Below are 20,841 nucleotides of genomic sequence, written 5' to 3' on the forward strand. Positions count from 1 at the left end.
GTCTTCATAAAAACCCTGCAGCTGAACAAGATATAGCTGCCGCACATAAAACATTGAGGGCAAATAGAAGGCACCCACTGAGAAACATATGCTATAAAATGAACTGTAACTGCTAAGAAATGAAAGATAAATTGGTTCTCTTTATCAAGTATAGAAAACTGAATCTTCTCTGGTCCCAAACACCTAGGATGGGTATGTTGGAAAATCCTGGACACGGTACTAATAGAGAAGCGAGAAGAAAGAAAGATCTTCTGCTCATGGATTCACTGGATTTGGAATGAGATATAGATAGATAGATATATGAGATGGTGTGTGTTTTTACCCAGAACAGTGTGAAAGTTATGTGCATGGCAGGCTAATGAATGAAACTGAGAATAAGAGATCCAAGTGATAAGGCACAACAGTGCCTTGGCAGGTCACATGAAAAAGGAAGAGAAAAGGGTTGAATCTGAGCTGAAGAAAATTAGTGGCTTAACATTAACCCAATTGGGGGGGGGGGGGGAAATCTCCTGCTTTGTGTAGTCAGACATATAAGGGGAAAAAAAAATGTTATTACAATACACATAGATCAATACACACATGAAAGTCACTGTATGAAGCATCCCCCCTAAATAGAGTAAGAAAGCACAGCTTCACATAAACTTTTACAAAACACTACACACGTCTTGCTATAAAATACGAATTTTACTTCGTTTATTGGTGAGTTTATACACTAAAAAAAGATAATAAATACAAAAAGAGGCAAGTAACAGAGGCACTTACACCCCAGGGAGCAAGAGCAACCATGCCAACATCCCTTGCCCCCCAGACCTAATACATTAAGGCACCAACAGAGTTCATTCTGTCCACAAGGCACAGTTAATTGTCATGTCCATCCTGGATGGGTTAGGGAGGACAGGGTAAATGCTGGAGGGGAGCAGTGTTTCACAGACACAGCTTCATGGATAGATATTAACAAAATAAAGGCGTTAACTTTTTCTATCAGATCAGAAATGCAACAAAGCAAGATACACAAAAACCTACCCAGGCAGATCATTACACTTCATGGGTTAATAGAAGTGGATATGTTACTAGACACTGCCAGGGATGGTGCACTTACCAAAAGAAAAAAGTTAAAAGCAAAAATACTTCATAATGACCGCACCCCACAGGGAGCGAGTACCGTCTGTATACTAATACATACGTGTGCGCGTATATAGGGCGAGGGAACCCTGTATACTAAACCCCTCTGTATAAATCCATAGAGTTCAGGTTTTATACAACCTGGTGTGATGACATTTCAGAGATGACATCACAGTTGTTCTATCAGTCACATTAAAAGGAAAAAAAAAGGCATTAGGAAGAATGATTTAGGATATTAGCCAAAATACAATATTTCTCTTCGTACCTATTAAATTTTTGTTAAACGATAAGTTGGACACCCTTCATTGTACAAATCTTATATCCCTCAATAAGGGTGCAGCTGCTGTAGATTTAACAGCAAATTTTCCTTTTCAAAACATACCTTTCTCTGAAGTAGAATGACCACCCCACAAAATTAAAACAATATCTAAAACACTGTAAACATTGATGCCCATTAAATAACGGCACCAGAAAGGAATAGTGTTGATTTGGGTCAGGCTATTAAAAGTTCACACAATAATGTCACCCTTCTTTTAACAGCCTATATTCTGATATTAAAGAATTTGCTGTAAAAACAGGACACCCAGAAGTTATCTAAACAAATCTTAGAAATTTCTAGGTCACTATTTACCTTATAAAGCACTTAACTAGCTTCCCCAATTTGGGGGAGTTCAGCATATCACTGATGTCAATGACAATCTGCATAAAAGCACTTGACGATTTAGTGTTATTGTGTTAAGGCCAAAGGAGGGCGCAATAAGCGTTAGTTTCAGATTAAAATGTCACCCCATATGTTTCACATGACATCAACAAAGAATTCACTCGGATTCCCCATGGCCATATGGAAGGACTGGCGACTGGCAGTAAGTTCAGGTGGGACAGATGCAAGGTCTCGTGTAAGGGGTGGAGCCCCAGGAGGTACCGATGATGAAGATGGACAAGAGGAAGGAGGGGGCAAAGGGTGTGATGGCATCATCATAAGCATCATTGGGTTATAGGATAAGGGGACACCAGGAGCCGTATAGGAGTGGATGGATGGGGGATGATGATGAGGGTGATGTGGAGGAGGTGGGGGGCGCGAAGAGGCAGATCGCTCACTCGGGGGACCGGTTTCTCCACCACCACCTCTCCGTAGACTGCTACGAGTAGAGTACTCAGATTCACTGCCAGAACCAGACTTAGAATCTCCACCACCTCCGCCACCAGAACGATCATCCTTTTGCTTTCCTCGACCACCATCACTACGTGTAGAACCACTGCTCCTGCTCCCTGTAGATTAAGCAAAAAAGTAAATTAAAAACAAAAAATGATGAAGTTGCACAAGAGGCATTCATATACTACAGACCAACTAATTCATATACAGGTATACCCCACTTTACTGCACTTCCCTAATACGGTGTATTGAGTGGTAAGAAAAATGAATAAATAAAGAACGTGTCTTTTTTTTTTTAAGACCTGGCTTTAATTCAGTATTATAAGTGAGTAGTGTGACTATTTCATCAGTCATGTGCTGCTTTCGACTAATGAGTGAGCCAGCCAACAAGCACTGGTACAGTCCCTTCAGAGGTAGGGCTGAGTCTCCTTAAGCGCTGAATAGTATAGCCATTACAGGGTATAGTACTTGGTCCATGCACGCAGTAGTGGAAAGCAGGAGTCCCTGGACTCAGCGCAGCTGCGTCAACGCGGATCATCATCTCATCTGCTCCTGAGTCCTGGCTGCAACTTGTCAGAGGGGTCACGGTCTATTAACTGGACTTGTTGTGAAGTGTTTTTTTTGTACAGAGTAATGGTTTACAATGCTGCACATGACACAGGCTACTGCACATGACACAGGCTACTGCACAGCTAGTTTTCCACTCTGCCACATGGTGCCTGCCTGCTTCATAGTGCAAAGGGAGGGAGGAGGAACTGGTCGCTGACTGCCTGCCTGCCTCATTATTATTGGAAGCTTAAAAGGGACACTGTACCAAAATTTTGTCTTTCATGATTCAGAAAGCATGCAATTTAAAAAAAACCCAAAAAACTAATTTACTCCTATTATCAATTTTTCTTCATTCTCTTGCTATCTTTATTTGAAAAATAAGGCATCTTATTAGGAGCCAGACAATTTTTAGTTAAGGACCTGGACAGCACTTGTTTATAGGTGCTGTCCAATCAGCAAGTACAACCCATGTTGTGAACCAAAAATGGCCCGGCTTCTAAACTTACATTTTTGCTTTTCATATAAAGATAGCAAGAGAATGAAGAAAAATTGATAACAGGAGTAAATTAGAAAGTTGCTTAAAATTGCATGCTCTGAATCATGAAAGAAAAAAATTGGGTCCAGTGACCCTTTAACTTTCTGTCTGGCAATCAATATAGGTTAGTTCAAAAATGCTTTCAAGTTTTTAAACACACTGGCAATTGAAAAGAAAGCAAAAACTGCCTTGTTTTACTTTAAGGGTTTTTTCACTTTACAGCAGGGCTCCTGTCCCTAACCTGCTGTATGAGCGCGGTATACCTGTACTCTATATCTTGCCATAAACAATTTCCTAATATAAACTCTTGCCATATCACCAAGCACTAACATCTTATAGCTTCCCAACCATCTATACAGACAATTACCTTCACTGTGCTGGCTTCCTGCACTCCCCAGACCATAGCTGTAGGAAGACAGTTCATGGTAGGCTGGAGGTTGCGTACTGTAAGGGTGAGGAGCTGGATACTGGTAAGGAAAGGTGGGAAGTAGAGGCCATGGAGTAGCTCCAGGAAGGGGGAGTGGAGCCAGAGTGTCCTGATCCGAGGCACCACTAGAACCATCATTATCATTTAGGGACAAATTAGCCATGTCTAGAAAGAAAGAAAGGATCATCATGGTGATTCAAAACAATACAAACTACCCTTTCACAGCTTGTGTAAAATTGTCGAGCATAAAAGTAAACTTACAGTTCTCACAACCAGTAAGATCTCCAAAAATGTAATAACACTGTTCAGAAAAAGTAATCTTGTTCACTGTGTGACGGATGAAACCAGCCTTCAGCAGATTACTGGCAAACTTGCGAGCCTCTCTCCTATCTTGAAACCCCTCAACATGATGGTATAGCCAGTCTACCACATCAGAACCTGGAAAACAGGGAAAGAATATGTAGAAAGCTTAGCCATTTTAAAAGTCAATATCATTCCCTTATTCTAAGACTTTTAAAAGAATATCAATGCCCATTATCAAAATACAGAATAGAAGTCTCACCAAGGAAGGCATTAGGAATGGTGATTTTAAGCCACATTCGATCTCGAACCTCCAGGCCAGACTCAGGAGATGCCATAACTTTTACAACGGAGGCAAGGTCAGTGTGTACCGAGAGACTGAAGAGGGAGACTGGTGGTATTGCATGAGACACTGCAAGAACACAACAATAAAACCACATGGCATATAAATGTACAAAGGTTAATGTGCAGAAGGGTCTAAGAAAATAAAATTGCTAACGAAGAAAAAATATATATATATATATATCTCAGAATAACCCAGAACACCAAGGTACATAAAGCAGTCATGCTGAAACTTTAATACACCAGGGGCAACAAGCATGAGGAGAAAGGTAACATAAATGGGATAAAGCAGGTTTGCTAAGAGGCCACAAAAACAAAAAATGTATGCTTACCTGATAAATTTATTTCTTTGACACGATGAGTCCACGGATCATCTAATTACTATTGGGAATATCACTGCTGCCCAGCAGGAGGCGGCAAAGAGCACCACAGCAAAGCTGTTAAATATCACTCCCTTCCATCCAACCCCAGTCATTCGACCGAAGCAAAGGAGAGAAAGGGAGCAACAAGGTGCAGAGGTGTCTGAAGTTTATAACAAAAAAAAACCTGTCCTTAAGAAACAGGGCGGGCCGTGGACTCATCGTGTCAAGAAATAAATAAATTTATCAGGTAAGCATAAATTTTGTTTTCTAATGACACGATGAGTTCACGGATCATCTAATTAATATTGGGAATCCATACCCAAGCTAGAGGACACAGATGATAGGGAGGGACAAGACAGGGAACCTAAACTGAAGGCACCACTGCTTGAAGAACCTTTCTCCCAAAAGAAGCCTCAGCCAAAGAAGCCTCAGCCGAGGCAAAAAAAAAACAACAAAATTTATACAATTTAGAAAAGTGTGAAGAGAGGACCAAGTTGCAGCCTTGCAAATCTGTTCCACAGAAGCTTCATTTTTGAATGCCCAGTAAGAGGAAACAGCCTTCTTAGAATAAGCCGTAACTCTCCCAGGAGGATGATGTCCAGCAGAATCATAGGCCAAGCGAATGATACTCTTCAGTCACCAAGAGAGAGAAGTAGCCTTAGCTTTCTGTCCTTTATGTTTCCAGAGAAAAACACAGAGCAGAAGACTGACAAAAATCCTTAGTCGCCTGAAAATAGAATTTCAATGCACGCACCACTTCCAGATTGTGTAGCAGACGTTCCTTCTGAGAAGGGTTAGGACACAAGGAATGAACAACAATCTCCCGATTAATCTTCCGATCTGAAACCACATTTGGGAGAAACCCTAACTTAGAACGCAAAACTACCTTATCCAAATTAAAAACAAGGTAAGGACTTCCGGTAGGCAGCTCACTAGGATGGTCACAGCTTCATAGAGCTCCGTGAGTGAACCTGAATTTTGAAAGCAAAGTGGCAAAACCTGCAGCCATCCATTCCTCCCTTGACAGCAAGAGTGTCCGGGAAACCCTTGGGATCAGGATATTACAACCCCTGGCCTCCGAGAAGTCATTTAATAGTCTAACTTCGCCTTTGGGCCTACAGACGCTGTGCTTACTCTAGTAACCAAGATGGCGCACGTTACTGAAACCCTAATTGAAATTTTCGCACCAAGTTGGATTCCCTTATGGCAACTATGCGGGAACTTCTCTGTGAGGTGCGAGATTACTCTACTCCTAACTGCGCTAGAGCAGCTCTTACCTGTCACAATGACCCTCAGCAGACTTTGTTGACTGCCCTGGAAGCGGGCACACTGGATACTGGCATCGGAACTCAGAATAACTCTGCACTTAGCCTCTCAGCCCGAGACCAGAGCACAGAATTCTTACCGCTCAGCAAGGCTGCGAACGCTAATGAGCCCACAGCATATGTCCCAATCCCTTTTTGGCCCTGCTCTCCTGCCGTTATCTTCCCTCGGTACTCAGCCGACTCGGCTGAACATTGTCACATCCAGACGGAGAATAAGGACTCCACACCTCACGAGCCTACCTATACTGTAGTAAACGGAAGAGACGGCGACAATGGGAACTATGCTGCACAGGGCAGTGGACAAGCCGAAACCGCATCCAATATGCCGCGGACGATTATCTCCCTGCAAATACCAGGGCTGGCTTTGAGATGGGGCAGCGGTCGTCTTGGCAAGCTCCTGCCTTCATCTACTGCCACGAAGCAGTCCCCTCTCCCTCTGCAAAAGAACGGTTCTCTTCTGGGACAAAGATGTCGGGTTCCAGCCCGGATTGGTGTTGGGTAATTTGTACATTGACTGCGGTCACTTGCTTCAGCGGCATGTGAACCATAGTATGGCTGGCATTGGCTGGGGTGTGAGAATGTATGTGATCTGATCACCACGATGTCTTGACCGTCATGCTTTAATAAAATAAGACAACAACACTCCCTTAAACTAGACGAACTGGGATATCATCTTACTCAGTGTACCAGACCTCGCATGAAAACCAAGCTGTACTTTTGTTCATAGTTGGGTTGGACAGCACATAACCCCCCTATGTTTGTCTGTGTCGGCAACAATAAGTTTATTTTATGGCACTCCCTTAGCCCTGCAAGGTGTAGACCTGGCTTGATATGGTAAGAAAGGCAAAAAGAAAAGGGAAAAGAAAAACTGCTACGCAATTTTAATGCTGTTTACATTTTTTCTATTTATTTTAGTCTGAAATGCTAAAAAAAAAAAAAAAGTAAAAGCTTATCTAAACTGCTGTGCAAGTCTAACGCTGTTTTCATCTTTTTTAGCTTAAAATACTCCCTATATGTTAGGCATAATATTGCAATGTGAATCTACTTGCACTTAGATTTCTATTTCTGGTAACAATGCTGTTATGTCTGTTTTGTTTTTATGCACTATGTATATACCTGGCACCACAAGTACCGTGGCTAGCAACAGAGTAGTACTCTAACTCACAAAGCATAGGTATTTTAGATAGAGCCAGTTTGATTTCTATAACTCCATACAATGGAACTTTTTGTGTCATGTCAGGGTGTTGGGATATAGTCCTGTCTCTCTCCCCTAGTTCTATTCAGAGGTTACAAGCAACAGAATTTGTTCCCCCATCTGGACCCCCCCAACTTGCCCAACCCCTGCCACAATTACTCTATATGCAATATTGATGTTCTGATTTCTAAACCCATGATTGAGACGCTGACACAAGCCTCAGTAAAACATCTATATAATAGTCTGCCCATATTCTATGGTTCGGCACTGATCTCTTTCATTCACTTAACTTATCCTACTTTCCCACCTTCTGATTTAAGCCATGGGACCTGCTTTAATGAAACACATTTACTGCATATGCTGGTTTTGGACACAGTATCTACTCATTCAAAGTGAAACCTCTATTAAATGATCTATGCTCATGTACTGTAGCTGGCTGGCATAATATCTGATTATTTTATAAACACAGCTAACAAGACCATATATTGCCTGCTATATGTTGGTTTGGTGAAAGCACTCTAACCTTCGCAATTAAATGTAAGTGCCACAAAGTGTAATAGCTGAGAACTGCAACCATAATATCTCAGCTACACATTTCATTGGTCTATATGCACTTATGTTCCCCCCATCCCTTGCCACTATGACCCGCCCTCTCCTCAAGCTCCCCCTCCCTCGCCTCCGTCTGTTTCCCCTGTTTTGTATCTTATGTTTGTCTGCTCCCCCCCATCCCTTTCTATTCTACCTGCCCCCCCCCCCCCCCGGTTCCCTTCCCCCCTTCTTCTGCCTTCCCTGTCCTATGTTTGTTTGTCAGTTTGGTTGTTAATAAAGTTTAAAAAAGGGAGAGAGTTCGGGTAATAGCTACTGGAGGTACCTTGGTGCCCACGTGAAATGAATATGTATGTTCATGCATGATATACACCTTTTCTATACTTTAAATTGTTGTATACACTGACAATGTATCTCTTTACATATATTTTGTATCAAGTGTTTTTTTTTTTTTTTTTTTATAATAACGTCTACTGTAGACTCATTGAATGTGACTTCAAACATTGTCAAAGTATCTGCATACATGTATTATATGCCTGAACTCTCTTTAATAAAAAGAATTTAAAAAAATAAATAAATAAGGTAAGGAGACTTATACTGTAATGACGTGAGCTCAAACTCTACGAGCAGTGCAACAAGAAACAAAACCTTCCAAGATAATAACCTAATATCTAAGGAATGAATAGGCTAAAACGGAGCCTGTTGAAGAACTTTAAGAACTAGATTAAGACTCCAAGGAGGAGTAACCGGATTAAACACAGGCCAAAGGTCTAACAGAAGGATTGCACGTCTGGTACATCCGCCAGACGTTTATGTAACAAAATAGATAAGGCAGAAATTTGACCCTTTAGGGAACTTGCCGATAAACCCTTCTTCAAACCCTCTTGGAAAAGAGACAAAATTCTAGGAATCCTAACTACTCCAAGAGTAGCCTTAGGATTCACATCAATGCAGATATTTACACCATATCTTATGGTACATCTTTCTAGTCACAGGCTTACGAGCCTGAAACATGGTCTTAATGACCGACTCTGAAAATTAACGATTAGATAAAATTCAGCGTTCAATCTCCAAGCAAAAAGCTGTAGAGAAACTAAATTTAGATGAAGGAAGGGCCCTTGAAGTAGAAGGTCCATTCTCAACGAAAACCTCCAAGGTGGAAGAGATGACATCTCCACCAGGTCTGCATACCAGATCCTGCAAGGCCACGCCGGTGCTATGAGAATCACCGACACCCTATCTTGTTTGACTCGAGCAATGACTTGTGGGAGTTAAGTCGAACAGAGGAAATAGGTATGCGAGGCTGAAATCCAAGGTACCGCCAGAGCCGCCTGAGGATCCCTTGACCCGTACCTCGGAAGCTTGGCATTCTATCGAGATGCCATGAAATCCAACTCTGGCTGTCCCAATTTGAGAAACAAGCTGGAGAACACTTCCGGATGGAGTTCCCACTCCCCCGGGTGAAAGGTCAATCTGCTCAGAAAATCTGTCACCCAGTTGTCTGACAGACAGCAGTTGTAGGATTCCGCCCACTGAATTATCTTTGCTACCTCTGCCATGACCAAGGAACTCAGAGTTCCCTCTTGATGGTTGATGTAAGCCCCTGAAGTTATGTTGTCCGACTGGAACCTGAAAAACCTGGCCAATGCTAACTGAGGCCAGGCCAGAAGAACATTGAAGATTGCTCTCAGCTCCAGAATGTTTATGGGTAAAACAGACTTCGACTGAGTCCATGTCCCCTGAGCCTTTAGAGAGTCCCAGACTGCTCCCCTCTCAGTAGGCTGGCGTCCATCGTCACAATCACTCAGGTGGGTCTGCGAAAGCCGTTTCCCTGGGAGAGGTTTCTGAGACAACCACCAAAGAAGAGAATCCCTTGTCTCCAGCTCCAGAAGTATTTGTGGAGATAGATCTGCATAATCTCCGCTCCACTGCCTGAGCATGCATAACTGCAGAGGTCTGAGGTGGAAAACAGGTGAACAGGATGATGTCCATGACTGCTACTATCAGACCGATTACCTCCATGCATCTTGCCACTGATGGCCGAGGAGAGGACGGAAGCGCTAGACAGAAATAAAAATTCTTGAATTCCTGACTTCTGTCAGAAAAATCTTCATTGATAAGGAATTTATTATGGTTCCCAATAAAATTACCCTTGTAGGTGGACCTAAGGAACTCTTTTCCAAATTCACCTTCCATCTGAAAGATCGCAGGAAAGATAACATTTCCGAGTGGGATCTTGCTTGTTGAAAGGATGGCGCCTGAACCAGAATGTCGTCCAGATAAGGCGCCACTGCAATGCCCCGCAATCGGAGCACCGCCAAAAGGGATCCCAGAACCTTCCAAAAAATTCTGGGAGCTGTGGCAAGGCCGAATGGAAGAGCCACAAACTGGAATATTTGTCTAGAAATGCAAACCTCAGTAACTTGTGATGGTCCCTTGAACCAAGGGAAGAATGGAACAAATAGCTTCCATCTTGAAAGACGGTACTCTGAGGAATTTGTTTAGACTTTTGAGATCTAAAATTGGTCTGAAGGTTCCCTCTTTTTTGTGAGCCACAAACAGATTGGAGTAGAACCCCAGATCCTGTGCATTGGGACGGGAACTATCACTCCCAGGTCGGAAAGATTCTGAACACAGTTTAAGAACGCCTCTCTTTATCTGGACTACAGATAATCTTGAAAGCAGAAACCTGCCCCTGGGAGAAAGGTCTTGAACTCTAGTTTGTATCCCTGGGACACAATGTCCACCGCCCAGGGATCCTGAACATCCCGAACCCAAGCCTGAGCGAAGAAGGAAAGTCTGCCCCTTACAAAATCTGTGTCCCGGATCGGGGGCAGACCCTTCATGCTGCTTTTGAGTCAATAGTGGGCTTCTTGAATTGTTTTCCCTTGTTCCAAGACTGGTTGGGCCTCCAGGAAAGCTTGGACTGTTCCTGCTTGGAAGGAGGAAAACAAACCCTTGAAGTTTTGAAAGGAACAAAAATTACTCTGACATCCCTTCTGTTTATTCCTCTTATCCTGAGGGAGGAAATTACCCTTTTCTACCACCTTGGGTAACGTCTTGCTATAGGAAATATCTTCTTAAATATAGGGGATGGAGAAAAAGTGATACCCGATCTCTCCCATTCCCTAGTAATAATCTCTGTAGCTCTATCTGGTACAGGGAAAAGAAAAAAAAACTCCACCATTGAATGCATACCAAAATACTTGTTTAGTTTACAAGACTTCTTAGGATCGATTATGACAATAGTGTCTGAGTCGTTTAGGGTAGATAAAACTCCTTAAGTAGTAAACGGAGCTGCCTAGCTTAAATCTGAAGGATACAACTTGAGCATCAGAGGAAGGAATTACACTGTCTGAATCTGAGATCTTACCCTCAGTCGCTACCGAAATATCCTCTTCTTCAAACTTCTAAGAGGGAACGTTTGGAATAGATAGTCGTGACAGAAACCATACACACTGATTCTTTACATTTTCTCTTGTGCTTTCCCTGTAGCAAGGGAATTGGGAGGAAAAGCATGGCACTGTATTACTTAAAGGGACACTGAACCCAAATTTTTTCTTTAGTGATTCAGATAGAGCATGCAATTTTAAGCAACTTTCTAATTTACTCCTATTGTCAATTTTTCTTCGTACTCTTGCTATCTTTATTTGAAAAAGGCATCCAAACTATTTGTTTGGTTTAGAACCCTGGAAAGCACTTGTTCATTAGTGGATGAATTTATCCACCAATCAGCAAGAACAACCCAGGTTGTTCACCAAAAATAGGCCGGCATCTAAACTTACATTCTTGCATTTCAAATGAAGATATCAAGAGAATGAAGAAAATGTGATAATAGGAGTAAATTAGAAAGTTGCTTAAAATTGCATGCTCTATCTGAATCACTAAAGAAAATTTGTGTTCAGTGTCCCTTTAATAAAAATTTTGGGACACCTGAGAAAACTGTAGCATATTTTTAACATTGTCAAAAGACTCCTGGACAGCATCAGTCCTAGACAATATTGGCTCAAAAAGTCTATCCCTAAATTTAGTGTTCTCTCAACACATGAGGTACAGAAAGGATTGGCGGACTATATTAGCATTTAAACAAAGGATATCTGTAATCCATAACAGATTCTTGATCCCTCTTAAAGGGAAACACCAGAATTTTTGTTGTTTAAAAAAAAAAGGTAGATAATCCCTTTATTACCCATTCCCCAATTTTGCATAACCAACACAGTTATAATAATATACTTTTTATCTCAGTGCTTGCTCCTAGGAGCTTCACGTGCCTGAGCTCAATGTTATCTATATGAAACACATGAACTAATGCCCTCTTAGTGGTGAAAAACTGTCAAAATGCTTTCAGATTAAAGGTGGCCATCAAGGTCTAAGAAAAGTAAAATTTATGCTTACCTGATAAATTTATTTCTTTTACGATATGACGAGTCCACGGATTTCATCCTTACTTGTGGGATTTATCCTCCTGCTGACAGGAAGTGGCAAAGAGCACCACAGCAGAGCTGTATATATAGCTCCTCCCTTCCCTCCCAATCCAGTCATTCAACCGAAGTTAGGAAGAAAAAAGAAAAGCCAAAAGTGCAAAGGTGACTAAAGTTTAATAAATATAAATATATACCTGTCCTAAAAAGACGGGGAGGGCCGTGGACTCGTCATATCGTAAAAGAAATAAATCTATCAAGTAAGCATAAATTTCCTTTTCTTTTACGAAGATATGAAGAGTCCATGGATTTCATCCTTACTTGTGGGATACCAATACCAAAGCTATAGGACACAGATGAAAGGGAGGGACAAGACAGGAACCTAAACGGAAGGCACCACTGCTTGAAGAACCTTTCTCCCAAAAACAGCCTCAGAAGAAGCAAAAGTATCAAATTTGGAAAAAGTCTTTAACTGTTTGATCCAAGCAATCACCAGGGGAAAGAGAGCAAACGGTGGAAACACATAAGCTAGGCTGAACGACAAAGGCACTGCCAAGGCATCTATCAGTTCGGCCTGGGGATCCCTCGACCTGGATCCGTATCTCGGGAGCTTGGCATTCTGACGAGACACCATCAGATCTAATTTCGGTCTGCCCCAACTGAGAATCAGAGTAGCAAAGACCTCCGGATGGAGTTCCCACTCCCCCGGATGGAACGTTTGTCTGCTTAGAAAATCCGCTTCCCAGTTGTCCACTCCTGGGATGTGTATTGCTGACAGATAAGAGTGAGCCTCCGCCCATCAAATTATCTTGGATACTTCTGTCATCGCTAAGGGACTTCTTGTTCCCCCCTGATGATTGATATAAGCCAGTGTTGTGATGTTGTCCGACAAAATGAATGAACTTGGCAGAAGCCAACTGAGGCCATGCATGAAGCGCATTGAATATTGCTCTCAATTCCAGAATATTGATAGGAAGAAGGGACTCCAACTGAGTCCACACACCCTGAGCCTTCAGAGAATTCCAGACTGCACCCCAACCTAGAAGGCTGGCGTCTGCGTCTGCGTTATCACCCATGAGGGTCTGTGGAAGTATGATGATACTGAGACAACCACCAAAGTAGAGAGTCTCTTGTCTCCTGATCCAGATCTATCTGAGGAGACAAATTTGTATAATCTCCGTTCCACTGTCTGAGCATGCTCAGCTGTAGTGGTCTGAGATGAAAACGAGTAAACGGAACGATGTCCATTGCTGCTACCATCAATCCAATTACCTCCATGTACTGGGCCACTAATGGCCGAGGAGTGGACTGAAGGGCTCGGCATGTATTCAGAATCTTTATATTTCTGACCTCTGTCAAGAAGATCTTCATAGATACAGAATCTATTAAGAGTTTCCAGGAAGGGAACCTTGGTCTGTGGAACTAATTAACTTTTTTCTAGATTCACCTTCCACCCGTGAGTCCTCAGAAAGGACAGGACCATGTCTTTATGAGACTTTGCTAGATGGTAAGAGGCCTGGATTAGAATATCGTCCAGTTTAGGCGCTACTGCAATACCCCGCGGCCTGAGAACCGCCAGAAGGGAGCCTAAGACCTTTGTGAAGATCCTGGGTGCTGTGGCCAACCCGAAGGGAAGAGCCACAAACTGAAAATGGTTGTCCAGGAAGGCAAACCTTAGGAACCGATGATGATCCTTGTGGATAGGAATATGAAGGTATGCATCCTTCAAGTCCACGGTAGTCATATTGACCCTCCTGGATCAATGGTAGAATTGTTCAAATTGTCTCCATCTTGAAAGATGGGACTCTGAGAAACTTGTTTAGACTCTTTAGATATAAAATGGTTCGGAACGTGCCCTCCTTTTTGGGGACCACGAAAAGATTTGAGTAAAACCCCTGCCCTCATTCCAGCATTACAAATTACTCCCATAGTAGAGAGGTCTTTTACACAACATAAGAACGCCTCTCTTTTTGTCTGGTCTGCAGACAATCGTTAAAGAAGAAACCTCCCCCTTGGGGGAGAATTCTTGAATTCCAGCTGATACCCTTGAGACACAATGTCCAAGGATCCTGTACATCTCTTACCCAAGCCTGGGCAAAGAGAGAAAGCCTGCCCTCTACTAGATCCGGTCCCGCCCCTTCATGCTGACTTAGTAGCAGCAGCAGGCGTCTTGGGTTGCTTACCCTTGTTCCATGCTTGGTTGGGTCTCCAGACCGCATTGGCCTGAGCAAAATTCCCTTCTTGCTTGGCAGAAGAGGGGATTTCTCTGAAATTCCAAAAGGAACGAAAATTATTTAGTTTACCCCTCAATTTAGAAGTTCTATCCTGAGGTAAGAGATGACCCTTACCTCCGATAATGTCAGAAATTATTTCTTTCAAATCGGGCCCGAATAGGGTTTTGCCCTTGAAAGGAATAGCCAAAAGCTTTGACTTAGATGATACATCAGCAGACCAAAATATTAACCATAACGCTCTACGCACTAAAATAGAAAATCCGGCATTCTTAGCCGCCAATTTGGCAATCTGAAAGGCGGCATCTGTAATAAAAGAATTAGCCATCTTAAGAGCCATAATTCTATCTAAAATATCCTCCAACGGAGTCTCAGTTTTAAGAGACTCTTCTAGGGCATCAAACCAGAAGGCCGCAGCAGTAGTAACTGGTACAATGCAGGCCGTCGGTTGCAAAAGGAAACCCTGATGAATAAACATCCTTTTTTAGAAGACCCTCCAATTTCTTGTCCATAGGATCCTTAAAACCACAACGGTCTTCAATAGGAATAGTTGTACGCTTAGCCAAAGTAGATAAAGCCCCTTCCACCTTAGGAACTGATTGCCACGAGTCCCGAACAGTGTCAGACAAGGGATACATCTTCTTAAAATTAGGAGAGGGTGAGAACGGAATACCCGGTCTGTCCCATTCCCTCTTAATAATCTCTGTGATTGTTTTAGGAACCAGGAAAACATCAGTGTAGGCAGGTACCATCTTACACAACTTCTCTGGTGGCACCACAATAGGATCACAGTCATCCAGAGTCACTAAAACCTCCCGAAACAAGCGGAGGTGTTCAAGCTTAAACGACATAACGTCCGAGACTGTGTGAGGTAATGCACTTCCTGAATCGTAAAGCTCCCCCTCATACAAAAACATAATTTATGTAAGAACTTACCTGATAAATTCATTTCTTTCATATTAGCAAGAGTCCATGAGCTAGTGACGTATGGGATATACATTCCTACCAGGAGGGGCAAAGTTTCCCAAACCTCAAAATGCCTATAAATACACCCCTCACCACACCCACAATTCAGTTTAACGAATAGCCAAGAAGTGGGGTGATAAAAAAGTGCGAAAGCATATAAAATAAGGAATTGGAATAATTGTGCTTTATACAAAAATCATAACCACCCCAAAAAAAAAAGGGCGGGCCTCATGGACTCTTGCTAATATGAAAGAAATTAATTTATCAGGTAAGTTCTTACATAAATTATGTTTTCTTTCATGTAATTAGCAAGAGTCCATGAGCTAGTGACGTATGGGATAATGATTACCCAAGATGTGGATCTTTCCACGCAAGAGTCACTAGAGAGGGAGGGATAAAATAAAGACAGCCAATTCCTGCTGAAAATAATCCACACCCAAAATAAAGTTTAATGAAAAACATAAGCAGAAGATTCAAACTGAAACCGTTGCCTGAAGTACTTTTCTACCAAAAACTGCTTCAGAAGAAGAAAATACATCAAAATGGTAGAATTTAGTAAAAGTATGCAAAGAGGACCAAGTTGCTGCTTTGCAAATCTGACCAATCGAAGCTTCATTCCTAAACGCCCAGGAAGTAGAAACTGACCTAGTAGAATGAGCTGAAATCCTTTGAGGCGGAGTTTTACCCGACTCAACATAGGCAAGATGAATTAAAGATTTAAACCAAGATGCCAAAGAAATGGCAGAAGCTTTCTGGCCTTTTCTAGAACCGGAAAAGATAACAAATAAACTAGAAGTCTTTCGGAAAGACTTAGTAGCTTCAACATAATATTTCAAAGCTCTAACAACATCCAAAGAATGCAATGATTTCTCCTTAGAATTCTTAGGATTAGGACATAATGAAGGAACCACAGTTTCTCTACTAATGTTGTTAGAATTCACAACTTTAGGTAAAAATTCAAAAGAAGTTCGCAACACTGCTTTATCCTGATGAAAAATCAGAAAAGGAGACTCACAAGAAAGAGCAGATAATTCAGAAACTCTTCTGGCAGAAGAGATTGCCAAAAGGAACAAAACTTTCCAAGAAAGTAATTTAATGTCCAATGAATGCATAGGTTCAAACGGAGGAGCTTGAAGAGCCCCCAGAACCAAATTCAAACTCCAAGGAGGAGAAATTGACTTAATGACAGGTTTTATACGAACCAAAGCTTGTACAAAACAATGAATATCAGGAAGATTAGCAATCTTTCTGTGAAAAAGAACAGAAAGAGCAGAGATTTGTCCTTTCAAAGAACTTGCGGATAAACCTTTATCTAAACCATCCTGAAGAAACTGTAAAATTCTCGGAATTCTAAAAGAATACCAAGAAAAATGATGAGAAAGACACCAAGAAATATAAGTCTTCCAGACTCTATAATATATCTCTCTGGATACAGATTTACGAGCCTGTAACATAGTATTAATCACAGAGTCAGAGAAACCTCTTTGACCAAGAATCAAGCGTTCAATCTCCATACCTTTAAATTTAAGGATTTGAGATCCTGATGGAAAAAAGGACCTTGCGACAGAAGGTCTGGTCGTAGCGGAAGAGTCCACGGATGGCAAGAGGCCATCCGGACAAGATCCGCATACCAAAACCTGTGAGGCCATGCCGGAGCTACCAGCAGAACAAACTAGCATTCCTTCAGAATCTTGGAGATTACTCTTGGAAGAAGAACTAGAGGCGGAAAGATATAAGCAGGATGATACTTCCAAGGAAGTGATAATGCATCCACTGCTTGCGCCTGAGGATCCCGGGATCTGGACAGATACCTGGGAAGTTTCTTGTTTAGATGAGACGCCATCAGATCTATTTCTGGAAGCTCCCACATTTGAACAATCTGAAGAAATACCTCTGGGTGAAGAGACCATTCGCCCGGATGCAACGTTTGGCGACTGAGATAATCCGCTTCCAAATTGTCTATACCTGGGATATGAACCGCAGATATTAGACAGGAGCTGGATTCCGCCCAAACCAGAATTCGAGATACTTCTTTCATAGCCATAGACTGTGAGTCCCTCCTTGATGATTGATGTATGCCACAGTAGTGACATTGTCTGTCTGAAAATAAATGAACGATTCTCTCTTCAGAAGAGGCCAAAACTGAAGAGCTCTGAAAATTGCACGGAGTTCCAAAATATTGATTGGTAATCTCACCTCCTGAGATTCCCAAACTCCTTGTGCCGTGAGAGATCCCCACACAGCTCCCCAACCTGTGAGACTTGCATCTGTTGAAATTACAGTCCAGGTCGGAAGCACAAAAGAAGCCCCCTGAATCAAACGATGGTGATCTGTCCACCACGTTAGAGAGTGTCGTACAATCGGTTTTAAAGATATTAATTGAGATATCTTTGTGTAATCCTTGCACCATTGATTCAGCATACAGAGCTGAAGAGGTCGCATGTGAAAACGAGCAAAGGGGATCGCGTCCGATGCAGCAGTCATAAGACCTAGAATTTCCATGCATAAGGCTACCGAAGGGAATGATTGTGACTGAAGGTTTCGACAAGCCGAAATCAATTTTAGACGTCTCTTGTCTGTTAAAGACAGAGTCATGGACACTGAATCTATCTGGAAACCCAGAAAGGTTACCCTTGTCTGAGGAATCAATGAACTTTTTGGTGAATTGATCCTCCAACCATGATCTTGAAGAAACAACACAAGTTGATTCGTATGAGATTCTGCTAAATGTAAAGACTGAGCAAGTACCAAGATATCGTCCAAATAAGGAAATACCACAATACCCTGTTCTCTGATTACAGACAGAAGGGCACCGAGAACCATTGTAAAAATTCTTGGAGCTGTAGCTAGGCCAAACGGCAGAGCCACAAACTGGTAATGCTTGTCCAGAAAAGAGAATCTCAGGAACTGATAATGATCTGGATGAATCGGAATATGCAGATATGCATCCTGTAAATCTATTGTGGACATATAATGCCCTTGCTGAACAAAAGGCAAGATAGTCCTTACAGTTACCATTTTGAATGTTGGTATCCTTACATAACGATTCAATATTTTTAGATCCAGAACTGGTCTGAAGGAATTCTCCTTCTTTGGTACAATGAAGAGATTTGAATAAAACCCCATCCCCTGTTCCAGAACTGGAACTGGCATAATTACTCCAGCCAACTCTAGATCTGAAACACAATTCAGAAATGCTTGAGCTTTCACTGGATTTACTGGGACACGGGAAAGAAAAAATCTCTTTGCAGGAGGTCTCATCTTGAAACCAATTCTGTACCCTTCTGAAACAATGTTCTGAATCCAAAGATTGTGAACAGAATTGATCCAAATTTCTTTGAAAAAAACGTAACCTGCCCCCTACCAGCTGAGCTGGAATGAGGGCCGCACCTTCATGTGGACTTAGAAGCAGGCTTTGCCTTTCTAGAAGGCTTGGATTTATTCCAGACTGGAGATGGTTTCCAAACTGAAACTGCTCCTGAGGATGAAGGATCAGGCTTTTGTTCTTTGTTGAAACGAAAGGAACGAAAACGATTATTAGCCCTGTTTTTACCCTTAGATTTTTTATCCTGTGGTAAAAAAGTTCCTTTCCCACCAGTAACAGTTGAGATAATAGAATCCAACTGAGAACCAAATAATTTGTTACCCTGGAAAGAAATGGAAAGTAGAGTTTATTTAGAAGCCATATCAGCATTCCAAGTTTTAAGCCATAAAGCTCTTCTAGCTAGAATAGCTAGAGACATAAACCTGACATCAACTCTGATAATATCAAAGATGGCATCACAGATAAAATTATTAGCATGCTGAAGAAGAATAATAATATTATGAGAATCATGATCTGTTACTTGTTGCGCTAAAGTCTCCAACCAAAAAGTTGAAGCTGCAGCGACATCAGCCAATGATATAGCAGGTCTAAGAAGATTACCTGAACACAGATAAGCTTTTCTTAGAAAGGATTCCATTTTCCTATCTAAAGGATCTTTAAACGAAGTACCATCCGACGTAGGAATAGTAGTACGTTTAGCAAGGGTAGAAATAGCCCCATCGACTTTAGGGATTTTGTCCCAAAATTCTAATCTGTCAGACGGCACAGGATATAATTGCTTAAAACGTTTAGAAGGAGTAAATGAATTACCCAATTTATCCCATTCTCTGGAAATTACTTCAGAAATAGCATTAGGAACAGGAAAAACTTCTGGAATAACCACAGGAGATTTAAAGACCTTATCTAAACGTTTAGAATTAGTATCAAGAGGACCAGAATCCTCTATTTCTAAAGCAATTAGTACTTCTTTAAGTAAAGAACGAATAAATTCCATTTTAAATAAATATGAAGATTTATCAGCATCAATCTCTGAGACAGAATCCTCTGAACCAGAAGAGTCATCAGAATCAGAATGATGATGTTCATTTAAAAATTCATCTGTAGAGAGAGAAGTTTTAAAAGATTTTTTATGTTTACTAGAAGGAGAAATAAGACATAGCCTTCTTGATGGATTCAGAAACAAAATCTCTTATGTTATCAGGAACATTCTGCACCTTAGATGTTAAGGGAACTGCAACAGGCAATGGTACATTACTAAAGGAAATATTATCTGCTTTAACAAGTTTGTCATGACAATTAATACAAACAACAGCCGGAGGAATAGCTACCAAAAGTTTACAGCAGATACACTTAGCTTTGGTAGTTCCAGCACTAGACAGCGATTTTCCTGAAGTATCTTCTGACTCAGATGCAACGTGAGACATCTTGCAATATGTAAGAGAAAAAACACAACATATAAAGCAAAATTGATCAAATTCCTTAAATGACAGTTTCAGGAATGGGAAAAAATGCCAATAAACAAGCTTCTAGCAACCAGAAGCAAAGAAAAAATAAGACTGAAATAATGTGGAGACAAAAAATGACGCTCATATTGTTTGGCGCCAAATAAGACGCCCACATTATTTGGCGCCTAAATGCTTTTTGGCGCCAAAAATGACGCCACCATTTTTGGCGCAAAAGGACGTCAAAAAATGACGCAACTTCCGGCAACACGTATGACGCCGGAAACAGAAAAGATTTTTTGCGCCAAAAAAGTCCGCGCCAAGAATGACGCAATAAAATGAAGCATTTTCAGCCCCCGCGAGCCTAACAGCCCACAGGGAAAAAAAAAAAAAGAGTCAAATTTTAAGGTAAGAAAAAAATTGATTCAAATGCATTATCCCAAATATGAAACTGACTGTCGGAAAATAAGGAATGTTGAACATCCTGAGTCAAGGCAAATAAATGTTTGAATACATATATTTAGAATAAAGAGCCCAACCATAGCTTAGAGTGTCACAGAAAATAAGATTTACTTACCCCAGGACACTCATCTACATGTT

At 41.5% G+C, this 20,841-nt stretch overlaps 1 protein-coding gene across 3 annotated transcripts in view; it reads right to left on the bottom strand.

Annotated features, from left to right (window-relative positions):
- Window positions 1-665: 665 nt before the first annotated feature.
- Window positions 666-20,841, bottom strand: part of DVL2 (dishevelled segment polarity protein 2) — a 129,592-nt gene continuing 109,416 nt past the window's right edge. For all 3 annotated transcript variants that reach the window (XM_053718435.1, XM_053718434.1, XM_053718433.1), the window contains exons 12-15: window positions 4,349-4,498; window positions 4,048-4,224; window positions 3,727-3,951; window positions 666-2,391 (exon numbers count right to left, since the gene is read on the bottom strand). In XM_053718435.1, coding sequence (XP_053574410.1) covers window positions 1,919-2,391; window positions 3,727-3,951; window positions 4,048-4,224; window positions 4,349-4,498 — 1,025 coding nt within the window. In that variant the 3' untranslated portion in view covers window positions 666-1,918. The remainder of the gene's footprint in view (window positions 2,392-3,726; window positions 3,952-4,047; window positions 4,225-4,348; window positions 4,499-20,841) is intronic.

The sequence above is a fragment of the Bombina bombina genome, chromosome 6 (genome assembly GCF_027579735.1).
Source record: "Bombina bombina isolate aBomBom1 chromosome 6, aBomBom1.pri, whole genome shotgun sequence".
Taxonomy (NCBI): domain Eukaryota; kingdom Metazoa; phylum Chordata; class Amphibia; order Anura; family Bombinatoridae; genus Bombina; species Bombina bombina.